The 23,160-nt window shown below is 43.9% G+C and overlaps 3 protein-coding genes across 6 annotated transcripts; 1 reads left to right on the top strand and 2 right to left on the bottom strand.

Moving 5' to 3' along the window:
* Positions 1–1,111: 1,111 nt before the first annotated feature.
* On the top strand, positions 1,112–15,536 carry RB195_013255 (uncharacterized protein; the record flags this gene model as incomplete). Of its 2 annotated transcripts, XM_064202981.1 has the most annotated exons (9): positions 1,112–1,291; positions 1,371–1,481; positions 3,606–3,765; positions 6,104–6,204; positions 8,036–8,211; positions 9,882–9,965; positions 12,135–12,313; positions 14,701–14,903; positions 15,126–15,536. In XM_064202981.1, 9 exons carry the CDS (start codon positions 1,112–1,114, stop codon positions 15,534–15,536), a joined length of 1,605 nt encoding a protein of 534 aa, XP_064058862.1. The 2 variants fall into 2 exon arrangements, with proteins under 2 accessions (XP_064058862.1, XP_064058863.1); XM_064202982.1 differs by lacking the exons at positions 1,112–1,291; positions 1,371–1,481; positions 3,606–3,765; ... (1 more) ...; positions 8,036–8,211; positions 14,701–14,903 and adding exons at positions 9,359–9,519; positions 9,673–9,675 and having other exon boundaries at positions 15,126–15,189; positions 15,248–15,536.
* Positions 15,537–15,683: 147 nt separating this feature from the next.
* On the bottom strand, positions 15,684–20,130 carry RB195_013254 (uncharacterized protein; the record flags this gene model as incomplete). 2 transcript variants are annotated; one of them, XM_064202979.1, is made up of 9 exons in its annotated part: positions 15,684–16,724; positions 16,833–17,725; positions 17,839–17,921; positions 18,106–18,303; positions 18,515–18,671; positions 18,844–19,000; positions 19,085–19,450; positions 19,636–19,890; positions 19,972–20,130. In XM_064202979.1, the coding sequence occupies 9 exons, from the start codon at positions 20,128–20,130 to the stop codon at positions 15,684–15,686; spliced, it is 3,309 nt and encodes a 1,102-aa protein (XP_064058861.1). The 2 variants fall into 2 exon arrangements, with proteins under 2 accessions (XP_064058861.1, XP_064058860.1); XM_064202980.1 differs by lacking the exon at positions 18,515–18,671 and adding an exon at positions 18,346–18,510 and having other exon boundaries at positions 16,833–17,683; positions 17,737–17,921; positions 18,106–18,256; positions 19,085–19,419; positions 19,452–20,130.
* Positions 20,131–22,557: 2,427 nt separating this feature from the next.
* Positions 22,558–22,806, bottom strand: RB195_013253 (uncharacterized protein; the record flags this gene model as incomplete). Of its 2 annotated transcripts, none has more annotated exons than XM_064202978.1 (1): positions 22,558–22,806. In XM_064202978.1, the coding sequence occupies one exon, from the start codon at positions 22,804–22,806 to the stop codon at positions 22,558–22,560; it is 249 nt and encodes an 82-aa protein (XP_064058858.1). The 2 variants fall into 2 exon arrangements, with proteins under 2 accessions (XP_064058858.1, XP_064058859.1); XM_064202977.1 differs by having other exon boundaries at positions 22,558–22,767.
* Positions 22,807–23,160: the final 354 nt, after the last annotated feature.

Raw genomic sequence — 23,160 nt, 5'->3', positions numbered from 1 at the left:
TTGTTAACTTTATATAAGACATTTTTACTTCAAAGCATACGTTTTGTTAGTTCGGAAAGGTCCACATACCTAACTCAAAAACTTTAAAATTTTTCGAATGAGATGAAAATTTTCGATTTTCTACATGGTTTCAACAGAATGGTTAGAAACCTTTTATATTAGGGTTGAGCTTTACGTTACAAGGATATTCCACACAGGGAAGTTTCATTTTCTGTCTACACGCCATAAAGCATGTCTTCATAAATTTTGCGTCTTAGCAGGGTTAATTTTTTAAAGATTATTTCTTGTTTTCCAGCAAGTGGACGTGTCCAACCTTAGCCAATTTTCCTGCTCTTTTCGTTCATATTTTGACCATCTTACGGTTGTGTCCTTCTATCGTGAACGTGAGTGGAGGAGCACCGTAAGGCAATCGCTAGCGGGAAGACTTTGTAGCGTTGGATTATAGTACAGGAAAAATTTTACGCAAGTCCACAACGACTTTGGGTACTCTTCCAAGTCCTAAAAATCCGAAAAAAGTTAACATCCATCTGGACGTCCTTGATTGAAATATTTTGATATAAAAAGTAAATAGTACAGTTGTTATGATGCTTTTCGCCACTTTACAGTGAATACCACGTTTAACTCAGGAGGATTTCTTCCTCTTGTGTACAGCAACTGTAATCATCTATTTCGGTTCAAATTTGGTGGTAAAAATCGGTTTATTATTTCAAATGTAAAAAAAAATCCAGGTAAATTGAATACGCAGGCAATCGGTTGATTCGTACAACAAAATCTGTAGTGTACAAGGGGTACATGCAAGTTTTAGGGGATTCGCAAAAAATGCCACAACTAGCATTAAATCGCATCGAACCATCTTGTAACTACATGCATGTTAAAGCGTCATCATTTCCCTTTAAAAATCAGCATACGTAATTTGGAGTATAAACAACATATGAAAAGAAACAGACCATATGATAGATACTGCATCTGTGAAAGATGTGTTATTTGTCCTTAATGAAAAACAGACGACTGCGCACAAATGGGGGTAATATAAGGGATTGAGTGCTTGGTGTGCAATGCAACTTACATTGGGGAGACCGGTAGGAATGTTGGAGTGAGGATTAATGAACGCATGGCAGGAAAACGACGAAAACGTTTGATAACACCACCAGGAAGGCACAGACATGAGGCCTACAACGGAAACGATTATGATGTGAAATGCGTTGTACTGGCTCACGAAACAGAAATGTCGGCAAGGAAGTTGGAGGCGGTTTGGATTCTTAAAAGAAGCCCTTCAATGAATAATAGGAATGTATGCTTGTCGATAACGAATGAGTTCTTGCCACTTGTACCGCTCTGTGACCTATAACCGAATGATATTCTGTGTGTAGATCAAATCATCTGTGTCGTCGCTGGTGATCTACACGCAGCAATACTCATTCGCTGGTACACTGAGTGACAAGTGCGTGCAATCAGCTGCGCCACATCCGGTGGAGCAACACGTAAGACCATTTTCAATGTAGATGGGTTTCTGTTTTCACTACCTTGAACGATTATCGAAACACTGACCCAGGTTAGTGTGGCACTTGACCTGATAAACGTAGCATTGCCCCAGTCATCCTCTATTTAGGGCTCTGAAGACGGCAAAAAAGCCGAAACGTCAGGCAAATAAAGAGTTCCATCTAAAAACCACGCAGGCACACTATCACAAAACATAGACAGAATATGCCGAGGTTTCAGGACAAGAGAAAATTCGAGCTATAAGCAACATTCTCTCTTTGTGCTCTAATCATGTCAACCTTCGCGCCAAAATAAACAGAATTTGCGAGAAACGCTCTTTTTCTTTTGTTTTAAATTGAAGAAAAGTCCAGCCGATTGACATCGACTATGAAGCATATAGGAAAATGCTTCATCAGTGGAAACATGTGAGCACGGTTGCAGCGTTTTAAAAGTGACAATTTTGACATCAACGACAAAGAACGTGAAGGAAATGCGACTGGTGCATAGGAATGATCTACTATGAGCTATTCCAACCAAACGAAACCATCACTGGAGAACGTTACCAACAACAATAGATGCAACAGAGCCGAACGTCGAAGGTCAAACGCACTCCAGAAAGACATGACAAGTGATCTTTCAACACGACAACGCTCGGCCACATGTCCAAAATCGTCAAGGAAACTTTGGCAGGGCTTCAATGGGGTATCCTACCTCCATCCACTGTATTCATCAAAAATTCCTCCTTCCGACTACCACTTGTAATCGTCGATGACTCAATTGTCTGGTAGCGGAGCACATCACTTCTTAAAAAAAGCCTAAAATCAAGCGATTCTTGGATCGCCTCAAAAAAAAGACGAGGAATTTTTCCAGTGCGGAATCCGTATGCTGCTTAAAAGATTGAGAAACGTTCCAATTAACGATGGGCAATATTTTGAATAAAAGATGTTATACCAGTTATTCTGAATAAGGCTTCAAAGTTAAAAACCCTCAAAACAAATTTGTACCTCTAGATATACATGATGCCAAGCTGTTAAAATTTTATCGTGCCACTCACTGAATGTCAATTTCTACAGACAACAACCGGCCTTTCCAATTTTCTTTCTGGTTTCGGTAATCCACAGTAAGTGGTGCAAACCGCATCCCACATCCGTACTATTGAAAACACACTTTTTTTGTCATATATACTCAAAGACCATAAGTCATTCATTTTCAAAGAGATGTAAGCTGCAACACTTGCTTGACTGCATGGAACCTTTCTTATCACTGATAATAGCGAGATGTTCCCAGAAAAAAAATTCTCGGAGTAATCTATTGATCTTCAAAAAAGAACAAGCAGACATTTAACGCCACGGTCTTGTCACATGCTTAGAAATGCGTTGATTTCAGAAATTTCAAACATAAGTTAATTTAATCAATTATCAGTCAAACATAATTTAATTTTATCCCGATATTCTTTTCCAATAAAATTAGTAACTCACGCATAAGAGTAAAATAAAACTCAGGATAAAGTATGGTCACAATTTCTTCCAGCATTCAGTCTAATATAACTTTTTTCGGAGATTCCATAGTTTAAGGCAGATTGTCGCTCTGCAAACACAGACATAAACGAGAGTGCCTTTCTTCCCTCGCGAACTGCAATACGCTTATCACCATTGCGTCGCCGAGGCGTCATCGTGCCGAGTAACGCCGTGTCGTCAACTTGCAGCATGGAAAAAAATCATGTCTTTCGTCCCGTTACAGATAGTGTACAGCAGTAGTTCCGCTTTCGCTCGAATTCCACAGAAATGGAACCTACAGGAAATCTTTGATATATCGTTGTACGTGTAGTGCTTGAAAACATGTCCGTATCATCCAGCTGCATCCAAGGTTCACAGAAACCTTCTAAAAAACTGTGGTGGTTTTGAAATCCAAGAATTAATAAATTTGTAAATCTGCAAGGTGAACGCTATGACCTCTACCAGGTGAACATTTGAGAAAACAAAATTTCAGGGAAAATCCTCAGTAAATGATTGGTTAATGAAATCTTTTTTTTAAATTTCAAACGGACTTTTTTCTACCGCAAAGAGATCCCAAGCGGTAACATATTAACCACTATAGTCCATAAAATTTGTATAATAATTTGGCAGCTCTTCGATTCCCACAGCTGGGAACCGAGGCTACTGCGTCTCGAGAGAGTTGACGACCTCAGCTTCGAATACCGTGTGATCCACGCACTTCTTTTTGCGAAGGTTAAACTTCAGGACACAAAACACATGACAGTCGGAAGGAATCAGCTCGGAGGAATAGGTATGTAGAATGAGGTAGCGCGCTCCACTTTAGCAACATTCATCATATCCTCTTGATGGAAATTATCTATAATAATATATAGCAATTAACAGAAATAGTCAACAGAAATAGTCCAAAATTGCACTTCGGAATCATTGTTGTTTACGGTTAGAACAAAGTTGTATAGAACGTAAAAAACCTTTTGAGCTACGATTTTTCTTTTCTTCCATTCCAAAAAAAAAATTAGTAAAGTATCATAAAGTCATGAATATATCTAGAAAAATATCCTTTTCACAAAAAATAGAAACGAGCGCAAGGTAGGAGATATTTACCGCTGGGTTCACCTGTTAGGGCCACAACAGGTCATCGACTTCTGTAGGTGAGGTTGTTACGAGTTATAATGTGACGATGAATAGACTGGAATAAGACACTTCCTTCGAAACGCTGTATTTTTTAATCAACTTAACGTCCTCCTTTATGAGTTCACCTTTTATTTTAGTCTAATCGAATCTTATTGAAAGCTAAATAATGTAGATGTGATTTGAAAAAAGCACTAAAATAATGAAATGCAAAATAAAAACCAGTATAAGAAGATTTTTATCTATAATGGACTGAAAATACTTACAGTACTACTGGCATAACTCTTTCTTCGAAAAAAACAAATTCGCTTATAATACGAACAAAACAAACAATCATTACACGTCTAATGGCATGGTTAATGGAGCAATTCTGAGATAGCAGCTTTTGCCAAGTTGTTGCGAAAAGGAAGAAACGCAGTATGTCAAAAGTTTGACTAAAACAAGAATCTGAACTAGATTTTTCACAAAAACTTCCACCACATAGCTGTAGATGTGGTTTCTGTCCGGTCCGGACCGTGAAATGTCTACTCACTAGTCTGACTGGTTAATTTCTAATGGAATTTTATGTCAAATCAGTTCAACTGATTTTTTTTTCAATCTGTACTGTTTTGTGAACTTTTAAAAAAGTGTGATTCTTTTCACTGACAGATAGGAATGTTGAAAAAAACCACCTTTTCTCTTCCATCATCTTTGTGTTCATCTCAACGCTTTCCAGATCACAGCAAAGCGATAGTACCCTTCTTTTCTTTCAGAAATCATGAAACGGGTACAGAATCTTGGAGCAGCAATAGCTGTTATTCTCACGGTGGTTTTAACAGCGAAAGGAAACTCGAATTCAAACAGTTAGTTTAATTCATATTTCACTATTATATGTATTTTATTGCTGACATGTTCTCGTTATAGAACCTTATTAGAGAACCAAAATCCTCCAATTATTAAAACATCGTCAGCGTTTTCGAGTAGATCTTCTGTTTAATCTCAGTTTATTCCCACCTGACGGCAGAATTGCAAATATGTAGTAGAAATTATAAAGTCTTTTGATCATGAAGTCAAAAAGAACACCCATGAAACACAGGTTGTTTGAAGGCATCACCCCACAGACCTGAGGTGATGGAGATTAAAGGTGGAGTATTCTTATACGGGATAGTAGATTATGGAGAGGGGGTGATTCCGCCCATTTCTTCCTAATTGCCGTAAAAAAACGGCCCGGAAGACGCGACGTGTGCACAAGGCTGGCGCGCTCCAAACGAGCACGTTGTGGAAAGTAGCGCGCCGGAACGCCCGATACAGTATCTTCCGAGTCGTTTTTTCACCGAAATTTGGAAGAAATGGACGGGATCACTCTTCTTTCCATAAACTATGATCCCGTATACGAATAATCCACCTGAAATCCGTACCACCTCAGATTCGTTGGGCGATGCCTTTAATAAAGTTCTAACATTTATGAAGATACTGTATCGGTAGTGCACGCAATTTCTTTGCGCTGTGAAACTGACGAAATTTTTCTTTACTTTGAAAAAATGCTTCAAAATTTAGCATATAGCTCAGATGATGTTAAACATAAAAATGTAGCCAGGTGCTTTTTGTTATTACATACTGTAGACGTTTTCATTTGTGAACATCTTCATTGACACGGTGAGTAATGTGTTGCAATCCTGAATGTATGGTTACAATTTGTCAAATTATTTTTGACACTTCACATTTTGAGAACTTATGTATGCTTTTATGAGATCTCTTTGTAGTTTGACAGTGCTAACTTTGTTAACCAAAGCGGTTACAATTCCCTTTTAGCCAGATCCTCGGATACGAAAACATATCCGAAGATCCGGCTGCTTATTCCTTACGAGAATCGATTACGGCGCACGCATGTTTTCTACCGTATCACCCGCTCCTGTCGCATACAATTATCTACTGCTTATTCTTTATAACTAGTGAATAAAATGGGGAATGATAATGATTACGTCAGAATTTTCGCGATTTGATTTTTCCGATTTTTTCAGACGAGAAAGTAATGTTCTTCGCGTTCTATGTTGGAAATGATGTTGTGTCCACATTTCAACAGAAACTTGCTGTGAACTCGACCAGCTGTTCTTTGACCATGGTTGGTTCATGTTCGTGTCACTGAATTGATCAAGAACATAACTTTGATTGCTTGTTATCGTCACCGGATACAAATCCGTTAGTCCACCACGTAGAGCATGTTCAGCACCGAATACGATAGCTTCATTCCCGATTGCCACCAATGCACGAGAAAAGCGAGAAAAGTTTTAAATTCACGGTGATCTATTCGTCACAGGGAATTGTTCTGTGTTTAGAAAAAAAAATTGTTTAGAAACTTGTTCAGTCAGTTTGGAAGGACGTTGCGTGGGCCAGTGTTACAAACTGTTCTATCAGTTTTCCCATTGATTTGTGTCGTGCGCTTTCAGAACTGTTTTATCCAATCCAGAGAAGTGTGTAATCGTAGTTTCTTTAAAGGCATCACCCCACGAATCTGGGGTGGTGCAGGTTTCAAGTGGGTTATGCCTGTACGGGGTCGTAGATTATGGGGAGGAAGGTGATTCCGTCCAATTTCTTCCTAAATGCCGTAAAAAACGGTCCTGAAGATGCGGCACTGGCACAAGGCTGGCGCACTCCAATCGAACTCGTAGAAAATAGCACCCCGGAACGCTCAGAGCCGCATCTTCCGGGATCTTCTTTTTTACGGCAATTAGGAAGAAATTGACGGAATCACCTTTCTCTCCATAATCTACGACCCCGTATAGGCATAATCCACCTGAAACCGCACCACCCCAGATTCGTGGGATGATGCCTATAAGTGACTAATCGCGCATTGCTACCTACATCTGAACCTATTCAGCGCCGAATACGGTCGGCTCATCGTTATGAGTGTACGAAAAAAAGCGGAACGTTCGAAATTCACTCTGAGCTATCTGTTTCAGGGAACTGTCTATAGTTTAGCATGTTTATGAACAAATAGGAACTAAAATCCTTTATCTCAACTCTGTCGTTGTTCTGCTCCGCATCTTTTTTCAGCGTCTTTACCCAATCCAGAAAACGGTGAACTTCCAGTCAAACGTTTTGGAGGAGAAAAAGTGTTAAGGGATTATGTTTAAGGGATTTGCGTCTCGCAAAAACGTTTGTTTCTGGAATGAAAAGTAGCTCTTAGAGTAAAGTTGGAACATCTTTTCTTTCTCCTCAGGAATCAATTCTGTTGTCAGCTACCAGTGAAATATTTAAGATTGCGTTTTCGCTTCCGAGCGATCTACAAAAAACAAATCTTGCTCCTTACGTTGTCTTCCTCCGTACGACATCTCTCAATGTCTCTATTCTTTTTTTTTCTTTTGAATTCGATAATACGAAGCTTTTCATTAGCGAAGAAATGTTAATAAAGGTTATTTGAAAAAGATTTCAGATTTGAGCATTGCAAAAAAAAAAACTACCTTTTTGGAATGATTTTTCGTAATTAAAGAAGTCCGGAACAGTAATCAAAAGTGTGTATTTATTTAAATTATATTTTTTCAAATAATATCATTAAAAAAACAAGAAAATAGAACCACATTCGTACCGCAGCACTTTCCGTTTGCTCCAACATTTCTTCACAAATTTCGTTGCTGGATGCTTGCATGCCTGATTGATTTTCAGTTTATTTTGAAAAATAAGATGACAGTTGGAGATTGATTTAATTGGTCTCTTACCAATTACCCCTGCTCCTGACTTCTATCACAAGATAGCTAAAACTGAAGACAGGTATCAAAGGGAATGAGGAAGAACCCGCCATACCTGTCAAGAAAAATTCTCTATGGCAGCAACGCCCATCTTTTTTTCTGTCATTTCTTGGTGATATCACCATTAAGTGTACATCTCTGTCTTTCTATACATGACAATTTTTGGAAATAAATAACAGTTATCTAAAATCATTAACTTTACTTCAGAACATCGACAACACGCGAAGCTCCATCAGTTCAATGCAGCAAATAAACCAAGAATACAGCTTCATTCTTTTCACGGATGTTTCTCGAACATTAGGTCCATTCAAATCGCTCGACGCTATCTCGAAATTGGACTCAATCAGATCGAATTCTAGTATCACTGGAATGAGCCAAACCTCGTAGGTTGACGAGAGGCATATGTTGACAAACAAAATGAAGTGCTGAAGTCTTTTACTTAAAGGGATCACCCCACGAATCTGGAGTGGTGCGGATTTCCGTTGGAGTATTAGTATACGGGGTCGTAGATTATAGGGAGGAGGGTGATTCCGTTCATTTCTTGCCAATTCCCGCAGAAAACGGCCCGGAGGATACGGCTTCGAGCGTTCTGGCACACTATTTTGCACAGGGAGTTCGATTGGAGCGCGCCAGCCCTGTTCGGCGCCGCATCTTCCAGGCCGTTTTTTACGGCAATTAGAAAGGAATGGACGGAATCACACCCCTCTCCATAATCTACTACCCCGCATACGAATACTCCACCTGAAATCCGTACCTCCTCAGATTCGTGGAGTGATGCCTTTAAACACTGTGCTGTGTTCGCACATCAGAACTCTTGACAAACAATTTTTGACAATGGGACAATTTGCCCAGAATGCGAGCTCGGTAGAGTGTTATCCTCGTTTAGTGATAATATGGTCGATTTTATTACATCATTTTGTAACGGGCAACAATAATGGAGGGGAAGTTTTTGGATAGTTGATTTCCACTAGTGATTTCAAGCGTAACACTCTAACTTAGTGAGAATAACGAAAAGTCACTGCACGGCAGCAAATTAACTCAGTTCACAGGCGATGAAACAAAAAGAAACATCTTTTATGGTCGGATCAATAGCGTATTGAATTTTGGTGCAGTTGTGTAGGCGGCGTGGTGAAGAGTACTGGTTGGAGCAGAGGGGACCCTCATTGACACCACTCACCGCTGCTGTCCAAGTGAAGCAAGCGATTGTCCCACCACGAATCTAATCGCTAGCTCCATCGGGGCGCTCCGAGCCCAGCCGCTTACGCAACCGCAGCTGGCTTCACGCCGTTTTGACTCGACTGTAATTCAGCCTTTCTCGTTCTTACGACTCGCAGTTGTGGGCGAAAAGGGAGTTGGGAGCTACCTAGAAAAGTGGTCGTCATGGCTGTAGTCTGATCAAAATGATATGGAGCACAGTGCCTCGCTCCTCCCCCTCCCCCCGCTTTGAACGGCTGCGTTTAAGCGCTTAAAATCAGAGACGGTTAAAATTGGAGGACCCTTATTGGTACCATCCGTCGCTGCAGTTCGCAGATGTCCTATGTCGGCTCCAACCGGCATCTCAAACGCACCGTTTTGAGCGCAGCCGCTTACGCAATTGCTTACGTGCTTCATGTCGTTTTGACCAGACTATATACAGTTGAATCAAAACGACATGAAGCACCGACAGCTGCACAAACCGGCGCAGTGGAGCGGTTGGAGTCGTGTAAGACTCCTCGCTACAACCATCCATCTCTGCAGTTCGCCGCGGTCGCAATTCGATTCCAACCGCTGTCTCCACCGCACCGCTTCGAGCGCACCCGCTTGCGCAACTGTCCGTGTTTCATGTCGTTTTAACCCGACCATAGTAGGTAGGTTTCTTGAGGTTTGAGGCATTGAACAGAGTTTGTTGATTTAGTAATTATTTTGAGTCGCATAATTATTTTAACTGGTCAATTACCATACTTTGTCGAAACTCTACGTATTATAGTTATTATCATTACTAGCTATTGTAGTACGATGTAATTGTTTCTTGTGTTATTCCAGAGATTATCCTGCTATGTAGCACAGTTTTTAGGGTGATGAAAGAGTATATCAAGCAGTCCACTGGAAACAATATGGATCAGCTCGTGTTTTACATACCCTGCAGCTATGTTTACAGGTTTGCTAACCCATCTACGAATCGCTTTTGAAACTGGTGCATTTGTAACGACAAGAAAGTTTTCTTTTGCTGCGCATCTTTGCTAATCATAATCTTGTCAAGTTTTCTCTATTGATATCGAAGAGCCTATTCGTTTAAAGGCAGCGTATAAAGAAATTGACGTAATGTTGAAATTTGGTGGGAAGCGTAGGTTTTGGGGTGTAGATTGTTGTGAATAATCGCTCTTCTTAACACTCTTTTTGGATGGCCACGCGAAGTGTATTGTACGATATTGAACTAATAAATAATAAGGATTTTTTGCGAATGTAAGAATATTACAGAAGAAAGGAAAAATATACCAGTCATTTTCTCTATTGAATTCATCTACCCTATTGAACATTTGAACATTTCGGATGTACTAGAATTATTGAACGACGAGGTTAAACTGAAGAGTCGTCTTACGGTGGCCGAGGGAGAGTAACTATTGTATCGGCGAGTAGTGGCAGTCTTGAGGGACATAGTTGACGCGCGCAGATTGTAGCGTCCAGAACGTTCGAAACGTTTGAGGCCTAAAACATATGATGATAAACACATGATAGGTTTCATACAGTAGATTCTTGAGAAATAAATGCCTAAGATGGACAAGTATTTCCTTACCCTATTTTTAGCTATTGTAGCTATATAGGCTGCGAACATGAGCGCGATCATCCTCAATTCCCTCAGTCGTTCTGAAAAACGGCGTGGGAACGTCGTTTGTTCTCACGAGACACGTGAGAACGCGCCACCTCTGTGCACGCGCGGTACCACGAGCGAGCGGTCCATGAACACTTGAGTCTCCTCATGTACCTATTGAAGTAAAAGCAATCAATAGGAGGAGATCGTAGCGTGTACAAGAGGACGCGTTCTAACATATTTCGTAACAGCGAACGGCGTTCCCACGCCGTTTTTCAGGACCACCAGCGGGAATTGAGCGTTATTACGCTCATACTCGTAATCTACATCACAAAATTATATATTTCCCATAGGTTTTTATACTACGTCAATTTCTTTCTACGCCGACTTTAATCACGGTATGATCTGCGGTCTCCACTTCTTGTCGTCCCACTTTCTGTTCGCTATTTTCCCACTTTCTATCTGACGGCAGTGAAGAACTTAGGAGGTGGGAGATACTTCGTAAGAGATACTTCGTCACAAACACAAACATTCATTAACTCTCTCTAAAGCTTTTGGGGAAGATATGGTTTGGGGGGTTGGGGTTGCCCCTTATTTCTCGACGTTCTAACTTACTTTCTTCTCTTAGTAACTTTAGCTTACATGTCATAGATCCTTTAAAACTAATGCCTCCGCCCTTAGGGCACCAATAGATTTAACTATTTACTTCGAGAAATAAGGGCGCCACTGAGTGCCCCCTCTCCCAACCTCATTTTACCCAAACCTTTTTTTTCCTTGTCACGCGTGTAACCTTTATTTTTGAATATTCTTACTTCTTTCTCCTTTTTTTCTTGATTCCCAAACCAAATAACATCCAAATTATTCATACTAATGCTTGTGCACACAACTCTTTCTGTACACAAAGCATACGGTACAATCTATTGCTAAGTGCTAACTGCTTAACACAGTCTCTGGGACCCAGATCGGCAATGTCTGAATACAGCTGCTTTCAACTCGGGCTCGTACCTCATAATTACATAGATCGTTACTGTTCATATCGATTTCGAATGAATTCTATGCAACAAACATTGTAGTTGTCCCATATACAGCTCTATAAAATACGATTTGTTTCATAGAGAAGCTTATCCTTAATTTTGGATTTTCAAAGGTAATGGCGCCACTCCAACCACGCAGCGTACAATCCGCATACCTTAAATTTTGTTTCACATACTTTTTACAGGTAAACGAGAGGTATTATTCCGTTGAACACATTGGATGATATTCTTTTTAAGCGTTAAAGATTGCAGAGTGGTTCTTTCGCTATTTTTCTCTGATTTCTCGCAAATTCTTTCACATCAGTATAGAAGTAATGCGTATATCTTCTGACACGAATTTCACACAAATAATGCAGACGTAGAACGAATAGTTTCACATTTCACGTTTGCATGTGATCGAGATTCTTTTTGTTGTCTTTTCGTGCAGAAATCAGAAGCTGTTGTGTAATATGTGGTAGAAAAAAGTTTCAAGAGTACTTTTTAGAGGTGACTCCGACCAAGCAAATTTCGTTCAACTAATGAAGGATGCGGGCACCAGCGACAGAACACTTATTGTTTCACTTACAAACAATGCTACAGATGTTGGCAAATGGTATGAACAGGGAGATCAGAACGTCATTGGAATAGACACACCAAACGCTGTGAATAAAACTGTGGCATTTGGTGAGCTTTTTCCAACTCTTTTTCTTTTAACGTGAAATAATGCTTGAATTCATCTTTTATTGCATGTTGTTTTAACAGTCCCAACAAAAAAGTGTAATAATAGTAAAGCGGTCAGTGAAACTGAAAAACACAATGAAAGAAATAGATATTCTCGAATAGTTCTATGGTAATTTCTACGGATGAAAAAAATTGATGCAGCATTGAACGCGACGTCCCAAACAGCTCTAGATTTTCAGATATCTGACTGAGGAATGTTCCTCGCCAGAACGTAGTCGAGCTGAAGCTTAGGAGTCCCCATCTTCCGCTTGCGCTGCTCTTCAGGCGTTAAAAAGGTTGACCCCGGCCACGTGAGCTGATGGCGTCGATGATTCTTCTTAAACGTGGAGGCGACGATGAGGCCCGTCTGTTCGCACAAGTCGACCAGACGGTCATCGTTGTCCGACGTGCGCTCTGTTGGATAATACCATTTTCCTAGCACATCGGATTGCTGTTCGAGTCCCATCTTCGCATTTGCGTCGATTCCGACTATGACCACCTGCTGGCTTGGTATTTTAGACATCAACGTATTGAGTTCATCATAGAACTTACTGTTGTCTTACTGTTGTCCTCAGCGGTTTTCGTAGGTGCGTGAGCACTTACGATCCAGAGTTTACGTCCTCTGCGATCCCACAGTCGTAGAAAGGCGCATCTAGACGACGTTGAGCCAAATTCCTTCACCAGGTTCTTGTAATCGTTCCTCACAGCTATCTCGCAGCCACCTACTTTGTTCTCATCAACATCAGTATATGGTGTAATTTTTGGTGCTGATGACAGGCCGATCTCTCATGCGTGTTTCCTGCAGTGCAGCAAAAGGCACACAGAGATATCGCAGAAGTCTGGATAGAGCGGCTTGTTGGAGTTCACTCGATACTGTTCAGCAGTTCAGCGGGACGAAACGAATGGTTGTTGCCAAAGATTCCATGCTCCCTTCAGGCAGTTGACCTTTCTTGCAGGTTATATAGCTTGTACGTTCCCAATTCGTACACTCAAACGCCTGATTGCGTTTAGTTAAAGCAGGGCCACCACGTGCAGGTAGTAATCAGACTCGTATACGCAGCCCCAGCACCAATATTAGTGTAATAAAATACTCAAGAACGCCAACTTGAAAATCTTTTATCACTGGTCGTTCGCCGACACCTCGGGCGATGACGTCATTTTTCGGACCGTAAGTTCTTACCCTTATCGTCGTCGGAAATCCTTCTTCCTAGCCCCGTTAACTCTCTCCTCGCGAACCAATTCTCCTCAGTGCCGCATGTTTTTTATCGTGTACGTTGCAAGGAAAACTATGATGTGGATCGTTGCGACGGACGAAGTCTTCAAACGCGGTTCCCTTCACATGACAATAGTACCCGCCGCTTCGGATTTTGTACTTCTACGCGGCGGAAAAATGATGTCGAAACGCGTCACTCCGTTCTGTGTTCGGGCGTATGAGTCAGAGAAATACTCGCCGCAAATTCCGCAGAACGCGTACTTGATTATCTGGCGCGAATTCTTCACATTCTCGAAAGTGCAAGACTCGAAATCATGCTCCATTTTTCTTTTTCTGGTCGTTCAAAGCACTCGTAGAAATCTGGTACCTCCTTCTGAAGAGCGGTATCCATGTTGTGCAATGCCTACACATATTCTTGAAGTAATTGCTCGATCTTAGACATGAACGTTTCGATAGCGCTCACTCCTTCTCCTAATCTCCCTTGGCAATCTGTTATGTACGTTTTTGAAGATTCTTCATAAGAAGTCCTGAGCTTTTCATAGTTGAAACGCAAAAGAGCGTTTCTAGCTTCTTGCAGTAGTGAGTCAGAAAGCATTTGAGAGGAGAAAATTGCACTGACATTATGGTATTCTGTTATAACCTTACGATTGCTGGAAAACGAGTCCGCACGAGATCACAGAAATGCGTCAGAGAGAGAGAGAGAGAGAGTACTGCAAATTTTGGATGAGTTCGTAAGTACAAAGTGCGCGATCTAAATGAAGTGTGAAGAATGAGTGTAGAATCAAGAGTTTGGTTGAGCCAGAGTTCACACTTCCACAAAATGATGTTTGAAAACGAAATAATAGATCGTCATGAATAAAGTGGTACTGAAATCTGGTAACTCTCAAATTTATTCTTATTCAACCGATCTGAACTCGCTTCCCACGCGACTGTCCATTGAACCACCAGAGCACCAGTTGAAGTGGTTGAATCGTGATTTACATGCCAGCTGGTAAGTGTTGCAGTTTAAACCAAGCGGGATTTCTCGTCAGTGCCTCAAATTTGGCTAATTACACCTTTATCAGTTCGACTTACAGTCAGTAAACGATATGGACAGAAATACGACACTAAGAACTATCTCCTATGATGAGCTATGCAGAGAAAAACGCAGCGGGAGATGAGCACAAGCACAGAGACCCGAGAAATTTCTTTGTACGAACCAAGTTTTCCCACGATGCACATTCTCTCACCGTTGTCAGTGGATCTCCCAGCGAAGCCGTTGAGTCCAAATCTACCATTATGACAAACGTACAATTATTGGCTATTATAATGCAATACTGTAGCACGACAGTGCAATACGCGGTTAGAGGTTCCACTTACTGCACAATCGATCGGATGTTCGAATCCGCCCTACTGCTCACCAAGCCTTTCATCCTTCCGGGGTCGTGATTACTGTGATTCAACTGCAAGTACAATCTGTCAGTTTACGAAGATTGGAAACTAATGATCCTCACCCACCTATTTGTGATGAAAACGAGTTCCCATGCTTATATCTTAAAATCCTTATAACGACACAGTTTTTAGGGTCAAACAGAGAGCATCCAGTCACTTCTTCCACTGCACAGCCTACAACCACAGGCGCTTCTACGTCAAGTGGAACTTCTGCATCGAGAACAGCAACCTCAGTCACTTCCTTCACTGCACAGCCTACAACCACAGGCGCTTCTACGTCAAGTGGAACTTCTGCATCGAGAACAGCAACCTCAGTCACTTCCTCCACTGCACAGCCTACAAGCACAGGCGCTTCTACGTCAAGTGGAATTGCTTCGGCATCAGCAACAGCAACCTCAGTCACTTCCTCCACTGCACAGCCTACAAGCACAGGCGCTTCTACGTCAAGTGGAACTTCTTGGAACAGCAACCTCAGTCACTTCCTCCACTGCACAGCCTACAAGCACAGGCCTTCTACGTCAAGTGGAACTTCTACATTTTTAGCTTCGACATCAGCAACAGCAACCTCAGTCACTTCCTCCACTGCACAGCCTACAAGCACAGGCGCTTCTACGTCAAGTGGAACTTCTGCATCGGGAACAGCAACCTCAGTCACTTCCTCCACTGCACAGCCTACAAGCACAGGCGCTTCTACGTCAAGTGGAACTTCTCATTAGCTTCGACATCGGGAACAGCAACCTCAGTCACTTCCTCCACTGCACAGCCTACAAGCACAGGCGCTTCTACGTCAAGTGGAACTTCTGCATCAGGAACAGCAACCTCAGTCACTTCCTCCACTGCACAGCCTACAAGCACAGGCGCTTCTACGTCAAGTGGAACTTCTGCATCGGGAACAGCAACCTCAGTCACTTCCTCCACTGCACAGCCTACAAGCACAGGCGCTTCTACGTCAAGTGGAACTTCTGCATCGGGAACAGCAACCTCAGTCACTTCCTCCACTGCACAGCCTACAAGCACAGGCGCTTCTACGTCAAGTGGAACTTCTGCATCGGGAACAGCAACCTCAGTCACTTCCTCCACTGCACAGCCTACAAGCACAGGCGCTTCTACGTCAAGTGGAACTTCTGCATCGGGAACAGCAACCTTAGTCACTTCCTCCACTGCACAGCCTACAAGCACAGGCGCTTCTACGTCAAGTGGAACTTCTGCATCAGGAACAGCAACCTCAGTCACTTCCTCCACTGCACAGCCTACAAGCACAGGCGCTTCTACGTCAAGTGGAACTTCTGCATCGGGAACAGCAACCTCAGTCACTTCCTCCACTGCACAGCCTACAAGCACAGGCGCTTCTACGTCAAGTGGAACTTCTACATTAGCTTCGACATCAGCAACAGCAACCTCAGTCACTTCCTCCACTGCACAGCCTACAAGCACAGGCGCTTCTACGTCAAGTGGAACTTCTGCATCGGGAACAGCAACCTCAGTCACTTCCTCCACTGCACAGCCTACAAGCACAGGCGCTTCTACGTCAAGTGGAACTTCTACATTAGCTTCGACATCAGCAACAGCATCCTCAGTCACTTCCTCCACTGCACAGCCTACAAGCACAGGCGCTTCTACGTCAAGTGGAACTTCTACATTAGCTTCGACATCAGCAACAGCAACCTCAGTCACTTCCTCCACTGCACAGCCTACAAGCACAGGCGCTTCTACGTCAAGTGGAACTTTCTTCTGACATCAGCAACAGCAACCTCAGTCACTTCCTCCACTGCACAGCCTACAAGCACAGGCGCTTCTACGTCAAGTGGAACTTCTCCTTGATGCATCAGGAACAGCAACCTCAGTCACTTCCTCCACTGCACAGCCTACAAGCACAGGCGCTTCTACGTCAAGTGGAACTTCTGCATCAGGAACAGCAACCTCAGTCACTTCCTCCACTGCACAGCCTACAAGCACAGGCGCTTCTACGTCAAGTGGAACTTCTGCATCGGGAACAGCAACCTCAGTCACTTCTTCCACTGCACAGCCTACAAGCACAGGCGCTTCTACGTCAAGTGGAACTTCTGCATCGGGAACAGCAACCTCAGTCACTTCCTCCACTGCACAGCCTACAAGCACAGGCGCTTCTACGTCAAGTGGAACTTCTGCATCGGGAACAGCAACCTCAGTCACTTCCTCCACTGCACAGCCTACAAGCACAGGCGCTTCTACGTCAAGTGGAACTTCTGCATCGGGAACAGCATCCTCAGTCACTTCCTCCACTGCACAGCCTACAAGCACGGGCTCTTCTACATCAAGTGGAACTTCTACATTAGCTTCGACATCAGCAACAGCAACCTCAGTCACTTCCTCCACTGCACAGCCTACAAGCACAGGCGCTTCTACGTCAAGTGGAACTTCTGCATCAGGAACAGCAACCTCAGTCACTTCCTCCACTGCACAGCCTACAAGCACAGGCGCTTCTACGTCAAGTGGAACTTCTGCATCGGGAACAGCAACCTTAGTCACTTCCTCCACTGCACAGCCTACAAGCACAGGCGCTTCTACATCAAGTGGAACTTCTACATTAGCTTCGACATCAGCAACAGCAACCTCAGTCACTTCCTCCACTGCACAGCCTACAAGCACAGGCGCTTCTACGTCAAGTGGAACTTCTGCATCGGGAACAGCAACCTCAGTCACTTCCTCCACTGCACAGCCTACAAGCACAGGCGCTTCTACGTCAAGTGGAACTTCAAAGAACTTCTCAGTTCGGGAACAGCAACCTCAGTCACTTCCTCCACTGCACAGCCTACAAGCACAGGCGCTTCTACGTCAAGTGGAACTTCTGATCGGGAACAGCAACCTAGTACTCCCCACGCAAGCCAGAGGGCTTCTACGTCAACATTAGCTTCGACATCAGAACCGTCACTTCCTCCACTGCACAGCCTACAAGCACAGGCGCTTCTACGTCAAGTGGAACTTCTGCATCAGGAACAGCAACCTCAGTCACTTCCTCCACTGCACAGCCTACAAGCACAGGCGCTTCTACGTCAAGTGGAACTTCTGCATCGGGAACAGCAACCTCAGTCACTTCCTCCACTGCACAGCCTACAAGCACAGGCGCTTCTACGTCAAGTGGAACTTCTCATTAGCTTCGTCATCAGGAACAGCAACCTCAGTCACTTCCTCCACTGCACAGCCTACAAGCACAGGCGCTTCTACGTCAAGTGGAACTTCTGCATCGGGAACAGCAACCTCAGTCACTTCCTCCACTGCACAGCCTACAAGCACAGGCGCTTCTACGTCGTGGAACTTATAAGTGGAACTTCTGCATCGGGAACAGCAACCTCAGTCACTTCCTCCACTGCACAGCCTACAAGCACAGGCGCTTCTACGTCAAGTGGAATTTCGACATCAGCAACAGCAACCTCAGTCACTTCCTCCACTGCACAGCCTACAAGCACAGGCGCTTCTACGTCAAGTGGAACTTCTGCATCGGGAACAGCAACCTCAGTCACTTCCTCCACTGCACAGCCTACAAGCACAGGGCTTCTACGTCAAGTGGAACTTCTGCATCGGGAACAGCAACCTCAGTCACTTCCTCCACTGCACAGCCTACAAGCACAGGCGCTTCTACGTCAAGTGGAACTTCTGCATCGGGAACAGCAACCTCAGTCACTTCCTCCACTGCACAGCCTACAAGCACAGGCGCTTCTACGTCAAGTGGAACTTCTCATTAGCTTCCAGCATCAGCAACAGCAACCTCAGTCACTTCCTCCACTGCACAGCCTACAAGCACAGGCGCTTCTACGTCAAGTGGAACTTCTGCATCAGGGAACAGCAACCTCAGTCACTTCCTCCACTGCACAGCCTACAAGCACAGGCGCTTCTACGTCAAGTGGAACTTCTGCATCGGGAACAGCAACCTCAGTCACTTCCTCCACTGCACAGCCTACAAGCACAGGCGCTTCTACGTCAAGTTTGTTCATCGGGAACAGCACCTCAGTACTTCTCCACTGCACAGCCTACAAGCACAGGCGCTTCTACGTCAAGTGGAACTTCTGCATCGGGAACAGCAACCTCAGTCACTTCATCCACTGCAAGCCTACAAGCACAGGCGCTTCTACGTCAAGTGGAACTTCTGCATCGGGAACAGCAACCTCAGTCACTTCCTCCACTGCACAGCCTACAAGCACAGGCGCTTCTACGTCAAGTGGAACTTCTGCATCGGGAACAGCAACCTCAGTCACTTCCTCCACTGCACAGCCTACAAGCACAGGCGCTTCTACGTCAAGTGGAACTTCTACATTAGCTTCGACATCAGCAACAGCAACCTCAGTCACTTCCTCCACTGCACCCCAGCCTACAAGCACAGGCGCTTCTACGTCAAGTGGAACTTCTGCATCGGGAACAGCAACCTCAGTCACTTCCTCCACTGCACAGCCTACAAGCACAGGCGCTTCTGTCAAGTGGAACTTTCTGCATCGGCAACAGCATCCTCAGTCACTTCCTCCACTGCACAGCCTACAAGCACAGGCGCTTCTACGTCAAGTGGAACTTCTGCATCAGGAACAGCAACCTCAGTCACTTCCTCCACTGCACAGCCTACAAGCACAGGCGCTTCTACGTCAAGTGGAACTTCTGCATCGGGAACAGCAACCTCAGTCACTTCTTCCACTGCACAGCCTACAAGCACAGGCGCTTCTACATCAAGTGGAACTTCTGCATTAGCTTCGACATCAGCAACAGCAACCTCAGTCACTTCCTCCACTGCACAGCCTACAAGCACAGGCGCTTCTACGTCAAGTGGAACTTCTGCATCAGGAACAGCAACCTCAGTCATTTCCTCCACTCCACAGCCTACAAGCACAGGCGCTTCTACGTCAAGTGGAACTTCTGCATCAGGAACAGCAACCTCAGTCACTTCTTCCACTGCACAGCCTACAAGCACAGGCGCTTCTACGTCAAGTGGAACTTCTGCATCAGGAACAGCAACCTCAGTCACTTCTTCCACTGCACAGCCTACAAGCACAGGCGTTTCCTCCTCGTCTCCAAGCAGTGCAACGACAGAAATGAAAACTACAGGTCTGACCTCGACTACGTCATTGGGACTCTCTACATCCACAGGTTTGTTTTCTGTTTTAACAGCTTGCATAGACGATCAGTAAAATATCCCAACAACAGCTTTCACTGTAAAAAAATGTTTCATTATTTCAACACTAAGATGCAATAAAATAACGAAGCGGGGACTATACTGAAGCATGAAACCAAGGTGTTCTTGCTTCGACTTTTTTGCATTTTATTCTTGCGGTGCTTTCTATCGACAGTTACAACTATTTATTCGAAACACTCGATTGGCAATGGCTATCGTTTTACAGTGGATGTTTATTATATACCAGCCTAAACGTCCGGCTAAAGCCGGACTTTAGGCTTTTTTTGGTGTTCGCTCCGTTCGCCTTCACCGATCAAAAAGAAATAGCAGTAACGACATTTTTTGTGAGATTAGAATTGGTTTTTTCTAACAAGGCTTTGTTAATTTTTTTTTACCCTAAAATTTAAGCATAGGTGAAAGATTTTATGGTTTTTCCTTAAACGCTCAGTTCTATATTTGGAGAACAATCAAACTTGATTTTACATCTATGTTCCTTTCAAACCTCTGCAATTTGGAAACACTATTCAAAGTGAGTTTCCTTCGTTCTCAACTATTACAAGGAATGATGTGCTAACATGGAATGACGTGAATATCACTATCTCATAAACTGTTGGCTACTACGCATTGTATTTAAGCAGCCGTTCGCACGTGTGTTTTCTCCTATTGAAAAAAGGATGATAGCAGCGTTAGGAAAACATGCTTGGAAACAGATATGTGAAGGAACTATAGAAACACATTCTACTGCGCTAGGGCTCCCGCACATTGGGCGCAGCGGAAACCGTCTCTCTTAAACTTTCTGGCACCGGTGCACCATTCCGACCCCATGGGAGCCGTCGCACCCCATTTTAGTGCTGTCTGGCTCCGGGGCACGAATTCGACGCCGTAGGACCCGTCTCACCCAATTTTACCGCGTACCAAACCGACACCATGGTATCCGTGTCCCTCTCTTTTTGGAATTTCTTGACTGAGACACACACGTAACTTGCCTTATCAAAGCCAACATACATCTACACGTAGCTTTACACAATGGATAAAAGGTAGAATGCTCGCGTATCAGGTGCATGGCGATGGTTCGGCACCTTGTCGGTGAAGAGTTTTGCATCACTATGGAGTGTTTTCGCGACACACAGACAAACACATACACATACACACAGCGCGTTATTATATAGCATAACAATCCACAAGAAAGTGGAAGGCAACAAATTAGTATATATATATACATATATATATATATATATATATATATATATATATATATTTGTCTATATGTCTATATGTTTGTAGATGCGTGTGTATGTTAACATGTATGCATATATGTATGTATTTATACGTGTATGTATGAATGGATATACGAGTGTATATGTGTGTGTATATATGCATGCAGGTGTATGTATGTATATATGTATCTATGGCTTGACTTAAAGGCAGTATACCACGAATCTCAAGAGGTGCGGATTTCAGGTAGAGTATCCGTGTCGGGGTCATGGATTATGGGGACGGGGGTAGTTCCGCTCATCTCTCTTTGTATCACTGCAAACAACCGCCTCCAGAATGCTGTTTTGTACGACGCCATCCATTGCAACGCTCCACCCATTGCGCTGCTTCCGCCCTGCGATTCGTCGGACTGCCCCGATAGGCAGTGAGGGACGCTACGCGTGCAAGGGTGGCGCGCTGCAATGGAAGGCATCGTACAAAATAGCATTCAGGGGCCGTGTGCTTGCAGTGATTCAAGGAGAGATAAGCGGAACCACTCCGGTCTCCATAATCTACGACACCGTATATGGACACTCCACCTGAATTTCGTATCACCCCAGATTCGTGATATGCTGCCTTTAATCGGAGCGGCTGACATCATCCCCTGACATGATTATCCGCATTTTCGCCGAGGTGGGCTGTCTTTGAAAATAGCTCTGCCCGACCTTCCAGATCTTCTGCGAGTGCTTGCACGGAATGTTTCGAGCTTGAACGCAATAAACTCCTCAAAATTCGTTGAAAAAGGCGATATGATGGTCTCCTTAATAAATCACGGAAGATTTTCTGTAGCCACTTTCGATGACGGTGCAAAATGTCGATATCTTCCACGTGTCATTGTCCTGTACACCACGTCGATTTCCGCGTAAAGATCTTCATAGGGGCATAACCTATGCCAAAAGTAGCCAAGCAGCCGTGTAATCGGCTTCTTTGCATCACGATCAAGCCTCTCTACCACCGCAGACCGTGCTGCACAAGTCTCTCCTATCCGTTATGATGGAGCGAATTGCGGATAAGTAGAATCGCAGCTTGACTTCGTTGGTGATGGGAGTCGATCAGAGACATTTCGTTAAGGAGTTAAATGCAGAAGTGGCCTTAGCGCGTCATTGCTGCACATCTCTCTCGTAGCTGCCGTTGTTCTGAGGTCACAGCTCAGGTAACAGAACTCGTCGACGAGTTCTATCGGTTGTCTGTCCACCCTGATTCCCTTTCGAGGTCTCGAAGAGATCCACATCTGCTTGCATTTATCAGGCGTAGACGTAGACCATAGGCTGCAGCCAGCTTCGATACAAGATTGACGACATGTTGAAGTTTCGCGCTGCTTTTCGCGAATATAACAACATCGTCTGCCTCCTCGAGATCAGTCAATGGGCATCGTGATGGTGCCATGACGATGTCTGCAGGACAATGATTGACTGTTTTCCGCATGCTATCTTCGATAGCGGAGCAGAACAGGAAGGGTTCTGGCACTGCCCCTTTTCTTACTCCGGTTGCAACCTCAAAGAGTATTGTACATCCGGCTGGTGCTTGAGCTGCAGCAACCGTGTTCGTTGATTCAGGTCATCAGGGCAGCGAACGAACTTTGCTGGTTCTCCTTCAACACTGAGCGAGTTGAGAGGTACGGAGTCGATTGAGAGAGTCGAAAGCGGATTCAAAGTCAAGAAAGGCCAATTGCATTGGCTTTGAATACCGGTGCCAGATTTCGATCACTCTTCTAACGATGAACACCTTATCAATCGTCGATCGACCAGAGCGAAACCCCGCTTGCTCGTCGCCGTTGGT

The sequence above is a fragment of the Necator americanus genome, chromosome V (genome assembly GCF_031761385.1).
Source record: "Necator americanus strain Aroian chromosome V, whole genome shotgun sequence".
NCBI classification, from domain to species: domain Eukaryota; kingdom Metazoa; phylum Nematoda; class Chromadorea; order Rhabditida; family Ancylostomatidae; genus Necator; species Necator americanus.
This window is presented reverse-complemented; position numbering and strand designations above follow the sequence as displayed.